This window comes from Trachypithecus francoisi, unplaced genomic scaffold, assembly GCF_009764315.1.
Source record: "Trachypithecus francoisi isolate TF-2019V2 unplaced genomic scaffold, Tfra_2.0 Lachesis_group21, whole genome shotgun sequence".
NCBI classification, from domain to species: domain Eukaryota; kingdom Metazoa; phylum Chordata; class Mammalia; order Primates; family Cercopithecidae; genus Trachypithecus; species Trachypithecus francoisi.
The window spans coordinates 42,761,751-42,777,967 of record NW_022681467.1 but is presented as its reverse complement, the minus strand read 5'-3'; the positions used below and the strand labels follow the sequence as shown (position 1 = coordinate 42,777,967).

At 44.0% G+C, this 16,217-nt stretch overlaps 1 protein-coding gene across 3 annotated transcripts in view; it reads right to left on the bottom strand.

Moving 5' to 3' along the window:
* EYA2 (EYA transcriptional coactivator and phosphatase 2) overlaps nt 1-16,217 on the bottom strand; it is a 299,299-nt gene that overhangs the window by 40,675 nt on the left and 242,407 nt on the right. For all 3 annotated transcript variants that reach the window (XM_033186638.1, XM_033186636.1, XM_033186637.1), the window contains one exon: nt 6,029-6,118. In XM_033186638.1, the coding sequence (XP_033042529.1) occupies nt 6,029-6,118 (90 nt within the window). The remainder of the gene's footprint in view (nt 1-6,028; nt 6,119-16,217) is intronic.

Here is a 16,217-nt window from a genome sequence, read left to right as displayed (position 1 = left end):
TAAAATATACCAAGAAGAATGTGATGCCCAGCAGGCAGGGGGTACCCAAGACAGTTCTTGTCAGCACACCTGCCATTTTAACCAAGAGGATGGGGGTTGTTACAATCTTCAGGGCTACCAAACGCCATGGATGTGGATAGCAAATTGCCAGAGTGTTTCGGTGGTGTGATGAGCTGATAATGAAAATCTGTAACCAGAGAGTCAGCCTACCTTCTCTGTCTACTTTAGATCCCTTTTATTCTGGCTTTATATCTATTTATGGTGCCTTTGTTGTTTATAGTTACCTTTGCTTGTTAACTTCTTTTTCATGCCTGAGCTAAATGTCCCCCTGCTGAAATTTGGAATCATCTTTAATCACACTGCCCATAACATTTCAGCCATTCAACATGAATCTAGGTTTTAAATGTATTTTAAATTAAAGTTGTGACATCTCAAAACATAAATAATACTTTTTTTTTTTTGGAGATTGAGTCTCCCTCTATCGCCCAGGCTGGAGTGCAGTAGCACAGTGTCGGCTGCCAGGCCTCCCCATTCTCTTCTTCTCACAGGGCAGGGCTGAACAGTATCTCCTCCTGGCTGCATCCGAGCCCAGAAGTCAAAACCTAAGGGGTCCCCGCTTGGCTGGGACAGAGGCCACAGACCTAGGTCCAGCTCTGACTCGGCAGTGGCACATCCCTGGGAAGGGGGGCTTGGGGGCTTCCCACGAACGGCTTTCAGAGTGAGCGCAGTAGAGTGGGGCCGGAGGACAGCTGCGACAGATCTTGAGCAGGTGCTTGAATTTTAACTGAACTTCCACCCTTACCCAGGTGACATTTCAGAGGAGGGTTCACCTGCCCTGCAAAATAAAAGCTGCAAAATCAGCAGCTCTTGCACAAAGGCAAGGCGGCAGGGAGCAGGGGAGGGAGCTGTCGGTATTTATGCCCAAGCTGAAGCAGTTGGCTGGGACCCAGGCCTGGTCTGCTCATGACTGTCATCATCTTTGTCATATTTCTGTGTTGCCTATACTTTTATAAAATGATTGTAAAATCAGGGGTCGGCAAGCTAGTTATAGTTTTCTAATTCGCAGTAAAATAATTATGTAGCAATTCAACAATTTGCCCTGGTACCATAGAACTCCCCTTGCATATCCCCAGGGACACAGGTAGCCCCCTGGTGGAAAGGCCCACATATTGGGCAGGTATGCCTGGCTTTGTGCTGACTGCTTTCACATAGCTCCATCCTTATAACCCTATATGGTGGGGGCTTTTCTTCCACCCACTTAATAGATGAGCAAACTGAGGCTCAGAGGGATGGAGAGACTTGCCCAGGTTAGGAGATGGTGGAGCCAGGATTCAACGGCAGACGGAACTGATTAGAAGGCTTTTTTGTCCTCAACTTGGGACATGCATGCAGAATATCCTAAGATACAGCTACATGTGGCACCTTCTGTGTCCCGGACCATTCTTTTTTTTTTTTTTTTTTTGAGACACAGTCTCGCTCTGTTGCCCAGGCTGGAGTGCAGTGGGGCGATCTGTGCTCACTGCAGCCTCCGCCTCCTGGGTTCCAGTGATTCTCCTGACCCAGCCTCTTGGGTAGCTAGGATTACAGGCGCCTACTACCACACCTGGCCAATTTTTGTATTCTTAGTAAAGAGGGGGTTTCACCATGTTGGCCAGTCTGGTCTCAAACTCCTGACCTCAAGTGATCCACCTGCTTCGACCTTCCAAAGTGTTAGGATTACAGGTGTGAGCCACTGCACCAGGCCAATCCTGGACCATTCTTTACACCCCACAGATTCTTTCCTCTGGGAGTCTGGAAGTTGCTGATTTAATGCAGACACCTGCTTCAATCCCTGTCCCCTGGAGTCTGTTCTCCACCAGGCAGCCAGAGGCAGCTTCTGAACCAAAGTCACATCATGTTGTTCCAAACCCTCCAATGACTTTTGTCGCCCTTGGCTGTTACCCAAAGCTTTACAATGGCCCAAAGGTGTCACCCTCATTGCCCACCGCAATTCTTTCTGTTCCCTCTGCTTCTGTCTTGCTAGTTTCCTCCCAGTTTCTGGAGCCCACCGACTCTAATCATGCCTTGGCCTTTGCACAGTGCTTCTCTCTATCTGGAACACTCTTCACCCAGATGTCGGCATGGTATCCTCCTCCACCTCCTTCAGGTCTTTGCTCAAAAGTCAGAGGAGCCTAGGTGTGGTGACTCACACCTGTAATCCCAGCACTTTGGGAGGTTGAGGAGGGCAGATCACTTGAGGTCAGGAGTTCGAGACCACCCTGCCCAACAAGGTGAAGCCCTGTCTCTACTAAAAATACAAAAGTTAGCTGGATGTGGTGGCGTGTGCCTGTAACCTCAACTACTTGGGAGGCTGAGGCAGGATAATCGCTTGAACCCAGGAGGCAGAGGTTGCAGTAAGACAAGATTGCACCACTGCACCTCCAGCCTGGGTGAGACTATCTCAAAAAAAAAAAAAAAAAAAAAAAGTCAAAAACCACAAAACAAAAGCCCTGGTGACAGCCTCCTCCCTGACTCTCTTGGTGTCTCTTCAGAGCACTTTGCTCTGACATTAGACTTTGCATTCCATTGTTTATGGTCAGCCTCCTGAACTGGAAGGTCAATGCCTTGTGGGCATGCATCTTGCTGTGTTTGGTTTGCTGCTGAATCCACAGCACTTCCATTAGGGCCTGGCAAATGGTAAGCTCTTCATAAAGAGCTGCTGGACGGGAAGGAACTCCCTACAGGCTCAGAGAACAAAGGCTTCTGGCTTTGCCGGGCCTTGAGCATGCCTCTCCCTGGTCTACACGGCTTCCCTGGGCAGCTGCAGAAGGCAGTGCTTTAGATTTTGACAGAGACTGCCTTGCACCAACAAACAATATGTTTTCACTTGTGTGAATTTTAACTTCATCATGGTATAACATGGTTTCAATTCGGCTGAGGTGCCCTGGGGGCTTCTGGCACTGGGGACATTTTTGAAATAAATTTAGAAAATAAAAACAAACTGGCTTCCCTAAGTAGCTCCAGCTGGTAATTAAGATCCTCCTTCCAGAGGTGCAACTTCGACTTCAGGGGCCAGAGAGAAACAGCAGAGTGGGGCAAGACTCTGAAGACATCAGCTCGAAATACACACAAATCCCACAAAATACCTGGCTCTGAGCCGCAGGTTCAACCAAGATCCACAAAGCACCTATTCCATGCCTGGTGTTGCTACTGCAGTGGAGGTTCAACCTCATATATCTGCCAGCCGATCTGGCATCTTCTCCAGGGTGTCTCAGATATATCAAACCCCATGTACCCCAGACAGGGGGATGGGATCCTCCACTGCATACCCAACACCTCCTCTGTTCTGCCCACATCTCAGTGAAGGACAACACGTCCCGGTCAGATCCAGCCCAGGAGTCATTGCCCCCTCTTTCTCCCCCAACCTCTACATCCAGTTTATTAGCAAGTCCCGTTGGCTTCACCTCACCCTCAAGTCCACGTCTTCCTACCACTTGGATCCAATCTATTTTCTTCTCCTGCTTGGACTATTGCAGCAGCCTCTTGGCTGGTCTCCCTCCCTCCACATTTCTTTTCTTCTCTCTCTCTTTTTTTTTTAAGATAGAGTCTCGCTCTGTCACCCAGGCTGGAGTGCAGTGGCACGATCTCGGCTCACTGCAACCTCTGCCTCCAGGGTTTTAGTAATTCTCCTGCCTCAGCCTCCCGAGTAGCTGGGATTACAGGTGCCCGCCACCACGCCCGGCTAACATTTTTGTATTTTTAGTAGAGACGGGGTTTCATCATGTTGGCCAGGCTGGTCTCAGATTCCTGACCTCAAGTGATCCGCCCTCCTTGGCCTCCCAAAATGCTGGGATTACAGGTATGAGCCATCGTGCCCAGCCTACATTTCCCCTCTGACTGCCCATTCTCCGTGCAGCAGCCAGACAGGTCTTTTTAACACATAACCCAGACCATGTGGCTTTTCCTGCTGAACACCAGCTTGCCCCAGGGGTGTCCACGGCACTTAGAACGAGCTTTGATTGCTGTGATATCTCCTGCCCCAGGCTCATCTACCCTGGCCGCCCCCATAGCTTTACTCCTGCACTACGGCCCCCATGCCTTCTCTCTGATCCCAGGGGGCTTCATGCTTGCTCTCACTCAGGACCTTTGCACTTGCTGTCCCCGCCCCCCTGCCCCCGATCTCCATCTGGCCAGCTGCTTGTCATCTTTTACTTCAAGTGTTACTGCCTTAAGAGGCCTTCCCTGGACCGGCCCCCTCAAGAATGCTGCCCCCCGCCCCGCATCCTCCTCCATCCCATGTCACTTGCTCTCACATCTGATTATTTTATTTTCTTCATATACTTTTTATTATCATAAATGGTCTTGTTTATGGATTTGCTTGGTTGTTTACTGCCTGGCCCTGGGGATTCAGGGTCCATCAGACAGAATGGTCCCTGTTCTCACAGAAGTGGGGGCAATAAGTAAGAATGAAATCACTGGACTTTTCAACTACAAGGGCCAATAATTTCCACTTTCGGTTAAAGCGAGTTGGGTTTTGATCTTTGCAATCGGCTGAGTCTTTGCTGCATTAGGCTCCATAAATACTCAATGAATTCAACGGCCATAGTTTTTTTTTTTTTTTTCCTCTCTCTCTCTTTTGTGTTCTTCGAGCCACAGATGTCATCATGAAGCGAGTCTGCGCTTTGCTTCTGAATAAAGAGACAGTCCCAGGCCTTGAAGCCAATGGTATTTATTCTCCATTGCCCCAAAGCTCTCTTTCTTCCTCAAGTTTCTACCTAGTGCTGCTCTTTAAAACATGTTGGGCAGAGAATACCAATTCCATTTTATAGATGTGAAGACTGAGGCCCAAGAGGCTTACGTAGATTGGACAAAACACAACTTTGATTATTTCAGCAAGGATTCCTCTCTCTGGAACTCTAGCCTGCAGACTAGAAAGAAAAATCTGTATGCTTTCCTAATGATAAATATTAGTGGTGCCTTGGGCTAGCCAGGATGGATTTGAAATCCGTAACCTATATATTTCTACTTCACAGTTTAGTCCCCAGGGATATTCCAGATTCCAGGAAAAAATATTCCCACTAAGAGAAATAGAATTGTTCTTTTGTATACAGTTTTATTTTAGGTTGCCTTTATTTTTCAATCTGTTGAACCAATAAGGTGAACATAATTTACAAAACCAGAAGATTCCCATACTGATCCTTTTATCAGCCAAAAGCCCTCCTTCACATTGGAGAAAGTTGCTTGCTCTTTCATTAGAGGGAAGTAACTCATTGTATCCCCCTCTTTACTCTGGCTACCAGGAAGTGATACATTCTCAACTTGATTGCAATAGTTAGCCTGAGCCTGGATTTTTTTTTTGTACAACGTCTTACCCTTATTCATGACATAGCTTTGCTTCCCTTTGCCTTTGTGTTACTAGTTCTATTTTAAATATGTTTCCCATTCGAAATCCTTTCTGACATAGGCTGGGTATAAACAAATAAATTCAGTGTATTTTTGAAGCTACTCTCCCGCTTTTTTCCCTACCTCCCTTGGATCTTGCTTACGGGCTCAGGAGCAGATACTTTAAATAAGCATATTCCCTCTGCTTACTCTCATTCTTTCTCTTTGTAAAACATGCATTCAGGGGAATGTAAATTGTTTTTAAAAGCTTCCATCCTGGGCCACTGCTAATTATTACTGACCCGGGAGGATCTGTACTAATTTGCCTTAATAAACTTATTAAATAGCAAATTTCAGGAGGAAGAAACTATATAGCCTTTATTGGATTAGTAAAACTGCCAGTGGACATCATCGCTGGAACAGAGAAGAGCCCGTTAACTGCACAGGAAAGCTAGGGAGATAATTGAGCTAAGTGTGTTTCCAATCAACCATCACCGGCCACAGATTTGGGCCTTTCTGGGGGTTGTTAGCAAAAGTTTCAAGCTTCTAAAAGAAAAAGAAAAAAAAAAAAAAAAAAAAAGAAAGGAAAGGCAGCATCCTTCTTCCCATAAACTAGATGCAGGTGATTAAACATGGCAAATATTAAATGAAATCAGCAACCACAAACCTCCAGGTCATTGAAGAACAGATGTGTATCTGCAAGGTTGAAGATCATCTCTTCCATCATGAGGCCGATGCGCACGGATGTCGTGGTGTCCTGCGAGGCAGAGAAGGGGAAAATCACATGCGAGGGGAGCCTGAGGAATCTCAGCCACTCTTTTGGTCCCATCCCACGGCTGAAAAGCAGTTTTGCTTTTCATCTGCTTGGCTCACGCGTGGCCTAAAATGTGTCTCTGTGTGAGGCCGGTGTGATAATCACGTCATACAGCTTTCAGGATCTCACTTCTAGTTTTTCGCCATTTCTTTTTACCCTCTCCAGTATTTAAATCTCCTGGAAAATGACCCTGGGATTGCAACAGTGTTCAGCATTGCAAGGACACTTATCACAGATATGACATGGCTGTAATAAAAAAGGGCCTCCTGGAAAATGCATGCTTTCAGGGCTTCCCTCCAACACATTTTTGTTATCAGGGAGGTCTGGAAGATTTCAGTATAAACTACTGGGAGAGTTGAGATGTTGAGTCTCTCTTTCCAACAATCTCTCTATGCACACTGCCTTACTCCTCTTGATATTTAAAAAAAATCCCTGTTATCCAACAATAGAGGGTTAACGATAAAAACACACAAACACAAAGGCACTACGGTACATTCATAGGCGGGAAAACTAGGCAGCCATTATACAAATGAAGTCATTCTGGAGTTACTGATATGAAACTGTCATCAAGAGATACAGTACTAAGTAACCAAAGCAAGCTGCAACACGATATAACATATGAATTTGCACAACTGTGCAATGAAAGTGCCTCCTTTCTGTATACATAGTGTGATAGACTGCACTGCTGTTCACCCATACTGCGGGTCCCTCCCTGAGGTGCTTCTCCCTGCAAAAGGATGATATGTAGCAGGGGTTGGCAAACTGCAGCCCCCTCGCCAAACCTGGCCTGCTGCTTGTTTTTGTATGACTAATGAGTTAAGAATGGTTTTTACATTAAAAAAAGAATCGCTGTATTGTCTAAAGTTCCTCTTGTACTACAAAGTCAGAGGTGAGCAGACTGTGTGTCCTACAAAGCCTAAAACATTTACTATCCAGGCCCTGACACATATCCACCCTGTTTAATTCAGGTTATGATTGATTAATACTGGGAGGACATGAAGAGAACGTTTGCCTATGTGTGATGGGGTCAAGGGTGAGAAAGGAGAGCTCAATTCTTGTATTTTGCGAAGCAAGAGATCATACCTAAAACTGAAAAAACATACTTCTTTTATGGGCTACCAGAAGGAGCACATATGCATGTTACTTAGAAACTGGACCATGCAACTTGCTTTGGCCAGTGATATGTGGGCAAAAGTTATATTTCATTTTTGGTCAGAAGTTTTTAGAAGTTTTAGGAGCCAGTACACACTTCCCCATGCACTCTCTTTTCTCACTTCACAAGGCTGTAAATATTCTGGATATTTATTCTGTTAGCCTGGAAGGCAGCTATGTTCACCAACGCCCACACATATTCTGTTGGCCTGGGTTCCAGAATAAAGATGATGTGGATCAGAGATACAGCTGACCACAATGGACATGTATCATAAATGAGAAGTAGATGAGATTTTGGGGATGTTTGTTACTGCAGCATACCCTTGCTTATCCTAACTGATACACACGGAAAATATGCAGCACAATGGTTTCCACCCCTGGATGCATATTGTAATGCTCTGAGAAGCCTTTAAAAATCCTGATGCCTAAGCTGCTCTCCAGACCAATAAAATCAGAATTGCTGAGAGCAGGGTCTAGGCACCAAGAAGTTTAAAGCTCCCCAGGTGATTTCAATATGCAGTCAAGGTTAAGAACCATTAGTCTAGAAGGATATAAAACACACTGTTAATAATATTCCTGACTAATATCTATGAAGTGCTTTCTCTGTGCCACTTTATAAGTATTAACTCATTTAATCCCCACAAAACTCTGTAAGGTGAACACTATTATTTTTCCATTGCTATGGTTTGGATGTGGTTTGTCCCTGCCACAACTCGTGTTGAAATTTGATCTCCAGTGTGGCAGTGTCGGGAGGTAAGGCCTAGTAGGAGGGTTTGGGTCATGAATAGATTAATGCCTTCCCATGAGAGTCAGTGAATTCTCACTTTCTCAGGAATGGATTAGTTTCCAAGAGTGTGAGTTGTTAAAAGAGTTGACTTCCTCTCTCCCCATGTGATCTCTGCACATGTTGACTCCCCTTCCACTTTCCACCATGAGTGGAAGCAGCTTGAGGCCCTCACCAGGTACAGCTGCCCAATCTTGAACTTGCCAACCCCCAGAATCGTAAGTCAAATAAACCCCTTTTCTTTATAAATTATGCAACCTCAGGTATTCTATTATAGCAACACTAAATGGATGAAAACACCCATTTTATAGATGAGAAAACGGAGGCACACAAAGGTTAGGCAACTTGTTCAAGGCCATACAAGCTAACGAATGCTGAGATTGGAACATAGGTAATCTGGTTCTGAAACAACACTGTTTCTGAGGACTCAAAGGGGCTGAGCTGGGAGAGGAGAGACAGGGGCCTTGTCCCCTCGCTCCATACAGTCCTTTTTCTGTTTAAATTTTTCACTGGAGGCTGTATTATTTCTATTATAAAAATAAATAATTAAGGATATAAACCCTTCTTGACCCTTAAAAAAAAAAAGAAAAAAATGCAGCTGGTGATCTCAGCTTCACATACACAACTGTGAAGAATCAGGCCCAGGAACACAGCCATTAGGCAAAACACTTCATCAAGGCCCCGAGAGCCAAAGCTTAGCACTCTTGGTCCTGGCTGGAACTCGACGGGGCAGGGTACTCAGTGAAAAATGAAGAGAAAATGAGGAAAACAAACTTTTCAGGGCCTAGGAGGGAATCAGTGTGTGACCTGGGAAAAGGTTTTGCATTACTCATATCCAAAGCATTTCACCTCTGCACAATCACACACTCCTCTTTGACAGAGCAATTCGTGCACCTAATCACTGATTACCAACCCTCCATGTATTGGACAAGAAGCAAGAAGGAGCTGCCACCCAGACTTGTTTGCTGAAAGGATTTATTCTGAAAGATGTCACCTCCCAGGCCAGCACACAGAGAAGGAAAAGTAATTATTGTATACCAAATGACTTTTCTGTGAAAAGTATTTATATAGTTGTAAGAAGGCAAATACTACATATTAATAAAGCTCAAGTCATGATTGATTGATACTGGGAAGACATGAAGAGAAAGTTTGCATGTGTGTGATGGGGTCAAGGGTGAGAAAAGAGAGCTCAATTAGTATATTTTGGGAAGCCAGAGATCATGCCTACAATGGGGGAAAAAAAAAGAATCAAGAAGTAGCACCTAAGGATGTTACTTAGAAATTTGGGGGTGAGGCTGGGCACAGTGGCTCACGCCTGTAATCCAGCACTTTGGGAGGCCGAGGTGGGTAGATCACTTGAGGTCAGGAGTTCGAGACCAGTCTGACCAACATGGAGAAACCCTGTCTCCACTAAAAGTACAAAAATCTGCCAGGTGTGGTGGCGCATGCCTGTAATCCCAGCTATTTGGGAGGCTGAGGCAGGAGAATCGCTTGAACCCAGGAGGTGGAGGTTGCGGTGAACCGAGATTGCGCCATTGCACTCCAGCCTGGATAACAAGAGCAAAACTCCGTATCAAAAAATAAATAATAATAATTTGGAGGTTACATTTTTAAAGGCAGCAGCAAGAGTTGAAAGTTGTTGCCCCTGGGCAGGAAAATAGGGTGGTGGGCTTCAGCAGTCACTGAGGACTGCTGTTTTCCACATATATTCCTTTGTAGAACTATGAATATTAAACTATAGGCATATATTTCTTGGATTAGGCAACATACTCAGTAATTCACTTTTCAGTAAATTCACTTTTCATTATCTATCCTACAGAAAATCTCATACACATGAGCAATGGGACATATCAAAGATGTTCATTACAGAATTGTTAGTAAATAGCAAAAGACTGGGAATAATTTAGCTATCACTTCAAAGGAGACTTGAAAAATGAAATGTGGTCTATTCATACAATGGGAAATGAAATTTCAATAGAAGGAAATGAACCAGATCTCCATGTATTAACAGGAACACATCAAAAAATATATTGGAGTGAAAAAAGTTTTCTGATTGCAGTATGTACTATGTACTGTATGTTATCACCATTTATTAGAGACACATAAAATATTACTATATTTTCCATGTGCGCTTGTATATTTATACATATCTGAAAGGCTATACACAAAAAGAAAGGCAGTTACTTCTAGAAGGCAGAGAGGAGGCAACAGGAATTAAAAGTGATGGTCAAAGTGAACTTTAGTGTTCTCTAGAATATTCTAGATTTTTGATTTTTTTTTTTTGAGACAGGGTCTCACTTTGTCATCCAAGGTAGAGTGGCACAATCTTGGCTCACTGCAGCCTCGACCTCTCAGGTTCAAGCAATCCCCCTGCCTCAGCCCCCACGTAATTGGGACTATAGGTGTGTGCCACCATGCCTGGCTAATTTTTTGTATGTTTTTGTAGAGACAGGGGTTTCACCATGTTGCCCAGGCTTGTCTTGAACTCCTGAGCTCAAGCGATCCACCCATCTCGGCCTTCCAAAATGCTACGATTATAGGCATAAGCCACCATTCCCAGCCTTCTAGAATTTTTTAAAAGAGAAGGGATTCAAATATTTATCATATAATTAAACATCTTTCTAAAAATTGAAGACACCCAAATGTTTATATGACGAGCCTTTAGAATACCCATCTACTCTTGGAGCATTCTCATTATTTCAGATTTTCCTAAGATTGTTTTAATCTACCTCTTTTCAAAAAACATGATAAAAACTAGTTGCACAGAGGCAAAAAAGTCTAGAATAGCCTCAGAAAAGCATGGCTAACTCAGGAGTTAAGTAACACAGTGTTGTCCTGGGTCAGAACGCTTTATCCAAGTAGGAAATGTTTTTCCAGGGTTGCAGAGACCAAGAAACTAAAAGAAAAAAATATTTGGTGCAGACTCAGTATTAATTTATGTGAAATACATCTGGAGGGAGGACAAGACAGAAGCCATCAGTTTCATCCTGGATTGTCTTGCCGAATGCAGCCCTACTATACACCATTAGTATTCCATTCTGGGGTCTTGACTTTAATCATAGAGGACAGATTGGAGGGAACCCTTCATCTGACCCAGAACTTCTCCCAGTCAAATAAAGCCTAAAATATGACAGCTTTCACACCATGCTCTTTCCGGCCACTGACCCCTTCAAGTCCAGCCTGATGCCGCTACCACCTAACACTGGAGTGAGGATTAAATCAGATAGCATGTGTGGAACCACCTCGCCCAGGGCCTGGGCTGCAGCAGGCACTCCACAAGTATCGGTTGTTGTCAAAATCCCCCAGTCCCCTTCCTTGAGCCTTTAAGCAAAGAATCGGTTTCTGCAAACCCAGCAGGAATACCCCAAATCAGTTGGTACAAAAGCTTTTAATATGCCACTCACATGAAACCCATTTTCTGAAGCATTACATATTCTTTGGATTAAAAAACAAAACAAAACAGTGGTTAATTTCCTAAACAAGCAACAGCATAAGTGGATTACTTTAAAAAAAAAATCAATTTAAACCAGAATGAATGGAGAAGAAGTTTTTCCAAAACAGGCTTCAGTGTGTAACTCATCCTGGGAAGGACCATGCTGGGGGCTAAGGGGTGGGGGTGGATGGAATGTCATCTTTGTTTGACTAGAGAATTTGTGGGTGGTTCTCTTGCAGTGAAGGTACAGATCAGACAAAGATGCTGTAGATTTTCTTAGTGTGCCCTAATGCTCTACAGATTTCTCCGGATTCAGTTTTTATGAGGGTGTGGTGGGCTCTGCACACTTGTTTGGGAGGCTGGTGAGGAGGCTTCAAGTTGGAACTGCCCTTTAGGAGAGAGGCTACAGACCTGGATGGCAGCTCAGTAACATAATTATTATGCACTCTTGATGAAGTTCTTTTTTTTTTTTTTTTTTTTTTTTGAGACAGGGTCTCCCCTGTCACCCAGGCTGGAGTGCAGTGGTGTGATCATAGCTCACTGCAGCCTTGAACTCCTGGACTCAAACAGTCCTCTTGCCTCAGCTTCCCAAGTAGCTAGGACTAGAGACATGTGCTAGCACACCTGGCTTCTATTTTATTTTGTGTAGAGACAGGGTCTTGCTATGTGGCCTAGGGTAATCTCAAACTCCTTGGTTCAAGTGATCCCCTTGCCTCAGCCTCCCAAAGCGCTGGAATTACAGGCAAAGTTCTCTTAATTAGAGGAGGATGGTGGGGCCTTTCACCATGTGGTCCAAAGATCTGCCTTGTGGGTCGCTATCTTGGGATATAAGGTTGTATTTCTTGGATGAAAGGGAGAGGATAAGAATATAAAAAAGTCTTTCTTAAAATTAATCTGATGTAAAGCAAACATGAAAGAGGAAAATGGCATGCTGGTTCTCGGAAGTTTCAAAATGTGAATGCCGAAGTTATTCATAGTTAATTAAGACTAAACAGTTGTTTTCTATCAAGTGTCTCCACCATCCTCAAATTTGTCAGCTCTCCAATTCATGCCATATTGGAAGTCTACTTCCGAGTCTGCATAGATTAGGAGGCGACTGTTCTCATTTCAAAATAACAAATACAAATTTTTAGCAAAAAATTGTTTTAATGAATCAGAACTCTATCCATTAAATATTTTCTTCCTGGATTTTCCGTTTTCTCTTTCTTTCTTTTCTTTCCTTCCTTCCTTTCTCCCTCTCTTTTTTTTTTCAGGGTCGACCTATGTCACCCAGGCTGGAGTGCAGTGGCGTGACCATAGCTCACTGCAGCCTCGACCTTCTTGATCCTCACACCTCAGCCTCCTGAGTAGCTAGGATTATAGGCTTGCACCGCCACACCTAGCTAATTAATTAATTAATTACTTTTTTTTTTTTTTTTTTGTAGAGACAGGGTCTCCTTATGTTGCCCAGGTTGGTATTGAACTCCTGGCCTCAAGCGATCCTCCTGCCTCAGCCTCCCAAAGTGCTGAGATTACAGATGTGGCAAGTTTTCTATTTTAAGCATGCAGCACTTTTGTAATAGACAACTCTAAAATGTGTTCAATTCAAAGACGTGAGATTTACACATTAATTAGCTGCACAACCCTTTGAACAAAAGGAAGGCATGCTGATTTCATCCTGAAACTGGTTTATGTGACTGTGGGATTTTGAGTTCCTTCATAATTCAAATATGAGTTCTTTCATAACCTAACTCCTGGCTGAATAATAAGAATAATGTTGATAATGATAACGGTCAATCTCTAGTGAGTGCTTTGTTGGACAGGTGAAGAAGGTGGGCTCTAAACCAGATTACCTGTGATTAAGGCCAGTTCCACTTCTTACAAGTTACTTAACTTCAGTGCATCTCAGTTTCTCATCTGAGAGAGAAATGGGCTTACGTACCTGATAGGATTGTTGTAAAGATTAAATACATTTTTATAAAAGTGCAGGTTATAATTCCTTTAGTGAAAGTTTAATGACTAGCACTAAAAAAAAGACTGGAAGTAATGTAATAGAATCCAGGAGTCAGCAAACTATGGCCTGTTGTCTGTTTTTGTAAATAAAGTTTTGTTGGAACCCAGCAGTGCCCATTTGTTCACTTAATGTTCATTTATGGCTGTTTTCATGGTACAGTGGCATAGTTGAGTAGTCACCACAGAACCTAGCTGAAACCCTAAAATACTTATTATCCCTTTATAGGAAAAGTTTGTTAATCCCTAGAATAGACAACAAAATATCAGAATCTATCATACACAGCAATGGTGAACACCTATTTCAGTTGGGGTACGTGTGTGTGTTTGTGGTGTGTGTGTGTGTGTATGTGATGGGTCATAGTGTAAAATGTATTTCTTATTGTGACCATGTAAAAAAAGTTAAAAACAGTAAGTTAATGACTGTTTAAGAGCTTAGAACCATGCCTGGAACATAGCAAGGGCTGAATAAATGTTAGTTTAATAATAGCTACTGTTTATATTGCTTTTACTGTTACTGTTACTACTGTGTAGCTTGTTCAATGTCACTTAGCTTGTAAGAGGCAGTGTTGGCACTGAACTCAGGTCTAATCTGACTCCAGACTCCACAATCCTCTGGTTATGCCATCATGCCTGTCATGGCTCTTTTGCTTGGAGGAAATGTCTGCCTTCCATGGATCAGCTGCATGACTGGGCAGAAGGGATGTGCTGTCCCCTCTGAGGAATCTCCAAGTGCATCAGACATCTATGTTATCTGGTGGTCTTTACTTGGGACGAGCCATTTAGTTGATTTCATTTGGGGTCTGCCATAAAGATTTAGAAGCTGGCTGTGCAGGAAAGGGTTAACTCAGCAGGCCTGGGTTGCTCAAACCCTGCACATTCCTTAAGAAATGTCTGTCTTCAGGGCTGGTCTTTGGCCAGTTCCTGGTACATGAGCTCCAAGCCCTTGGGCCACACCAAGCACTTCCAGTTGATCAGATAGTTTAGGCTAAGAATGTGGTTTATGGTGAATGCCTATGTTTGCTCTGGGGGGCTGGTGTCTGAGTGGCTGAGGTCAGTTACTCAGGTGCTGCATGCCCACGTCACTGACCCCCAATAAGACCCTGGACATCAAGGCTTAAGTGGGGTTCCCCAGTTGGCAACACTTGGCATGTGTTGGCACACATTGTTGCTGGGAGAATTAGGTGGAGTGTCCGTGCTGCCCTGGGAGAAGACGCCTGGGAGAGGTCCCCTGAAAGATTGTGCCTGGTCTCTCCTGGATTTCACCTCACGTGCCTTTTCCCTATGCTGATTTTAACCTATGTCCTTTTACTGTAATAAACTGTAACTGGGAGTCTAACAGCTTCTCTGAGCCTCGTGAGTTCTAGTCAATCATCGAGGCCGAAGGTGGTCCTGGGGATTCGCAACACAGTGTCTTTATTAGACACCTTTAAAAACCGGCCGGTTAGCAAAGGAGGCAGCATGATATGTGGAGATGCCCAATCTCTCTGGGAATAGGCGTTCATATCTATAAATTAGCAGTTAATAATTTTTAGTAAAAACAACACCCATTATGGGTCTTTCAGGGTGATCTCATAACCTATCCCTGGCCAGAATCATAGTGATTGATTCAAGGATGATTATGAGCCAATGGACATTGGCCTGAGGACTTGCGCTATGACTCCTGGGAGAGGCATCTTTTTTCCCCTGGGGTGGCTGAGCTGGTAGAACTAGGCTCAAGGATGCTGGCAGCCATCTCTGTCACCCTACAGGCAGAGCCTTCTTGACAATGCACACAGATCCATATGAAAATATTTAGGGACCTGGATCCCACCCTGCCTTAGGTCTACTTTAGGACATCTTGGTGACATGAACAAAGAAATTTTCCTTTTGGCCTAAGCTGATGTGCACTGAATTTTTGTTGCTTATAATCAAAAGATTCTTAACTCGGCATGCAATCTGCCAATTCCAAGCAAAAATGGGTGTTTCTAGTGTAGACAAGGCCCGCTGAACAAGCCCAAGTGTTTCTTTACATCTTAGCAATGGTCGAGTTTTGCCAGGAAGCACTTGGAAAGGCTGTCTTCTCTTCTGATGGCACCTCTTGCAACGCCCACCCCAAGGTGATTTAAGCCAAGTCCATGGAAGCGCCTGGGTTATTATCTGGTCTGAAAAGAGTAACCTCTCCCTTATACAAGAATTGCCTAATGGGGCAAAGGACTCACCCAAACGGCCACCACAAATTGCCTCCATCATTCACAAGGTATCCATGAATGTGGCCATGGACAAGAATCTCCCTGAAGCAAAGTGGTTGAGAGCATCACCCACGGAGCTGGCAGGACCCAGGTTCAAATTCTGGGGCTGCCATTCCCCAGGTACATCACCTTGAAGGAGATGTTCACCCTCCCTGAGCCTCAGTTTCTTCAGCTGAACATAAGCAGTGAGTCCTTTCCAGGGCTCCTGAGGATTTGCGTATGATGTGTCTTGCAAAACACCTGGTGCCTAGGTATTACTAACAAAAAGCAGCAGCATTCAGAATCTTCCAGCAGAAGACTTCTCCCACTGAGAAATTCCCATGCAATAGTTTAACCTGTTATTTTCCCAACTAGGGCCATTCTTAGAACACCTTTGCCAGTTCTGCCAAGATACAGAGTAGCTGTGTTATTATTAACTTAATATTTTCCTTTAATTTGGCTACTCCCTCCTTT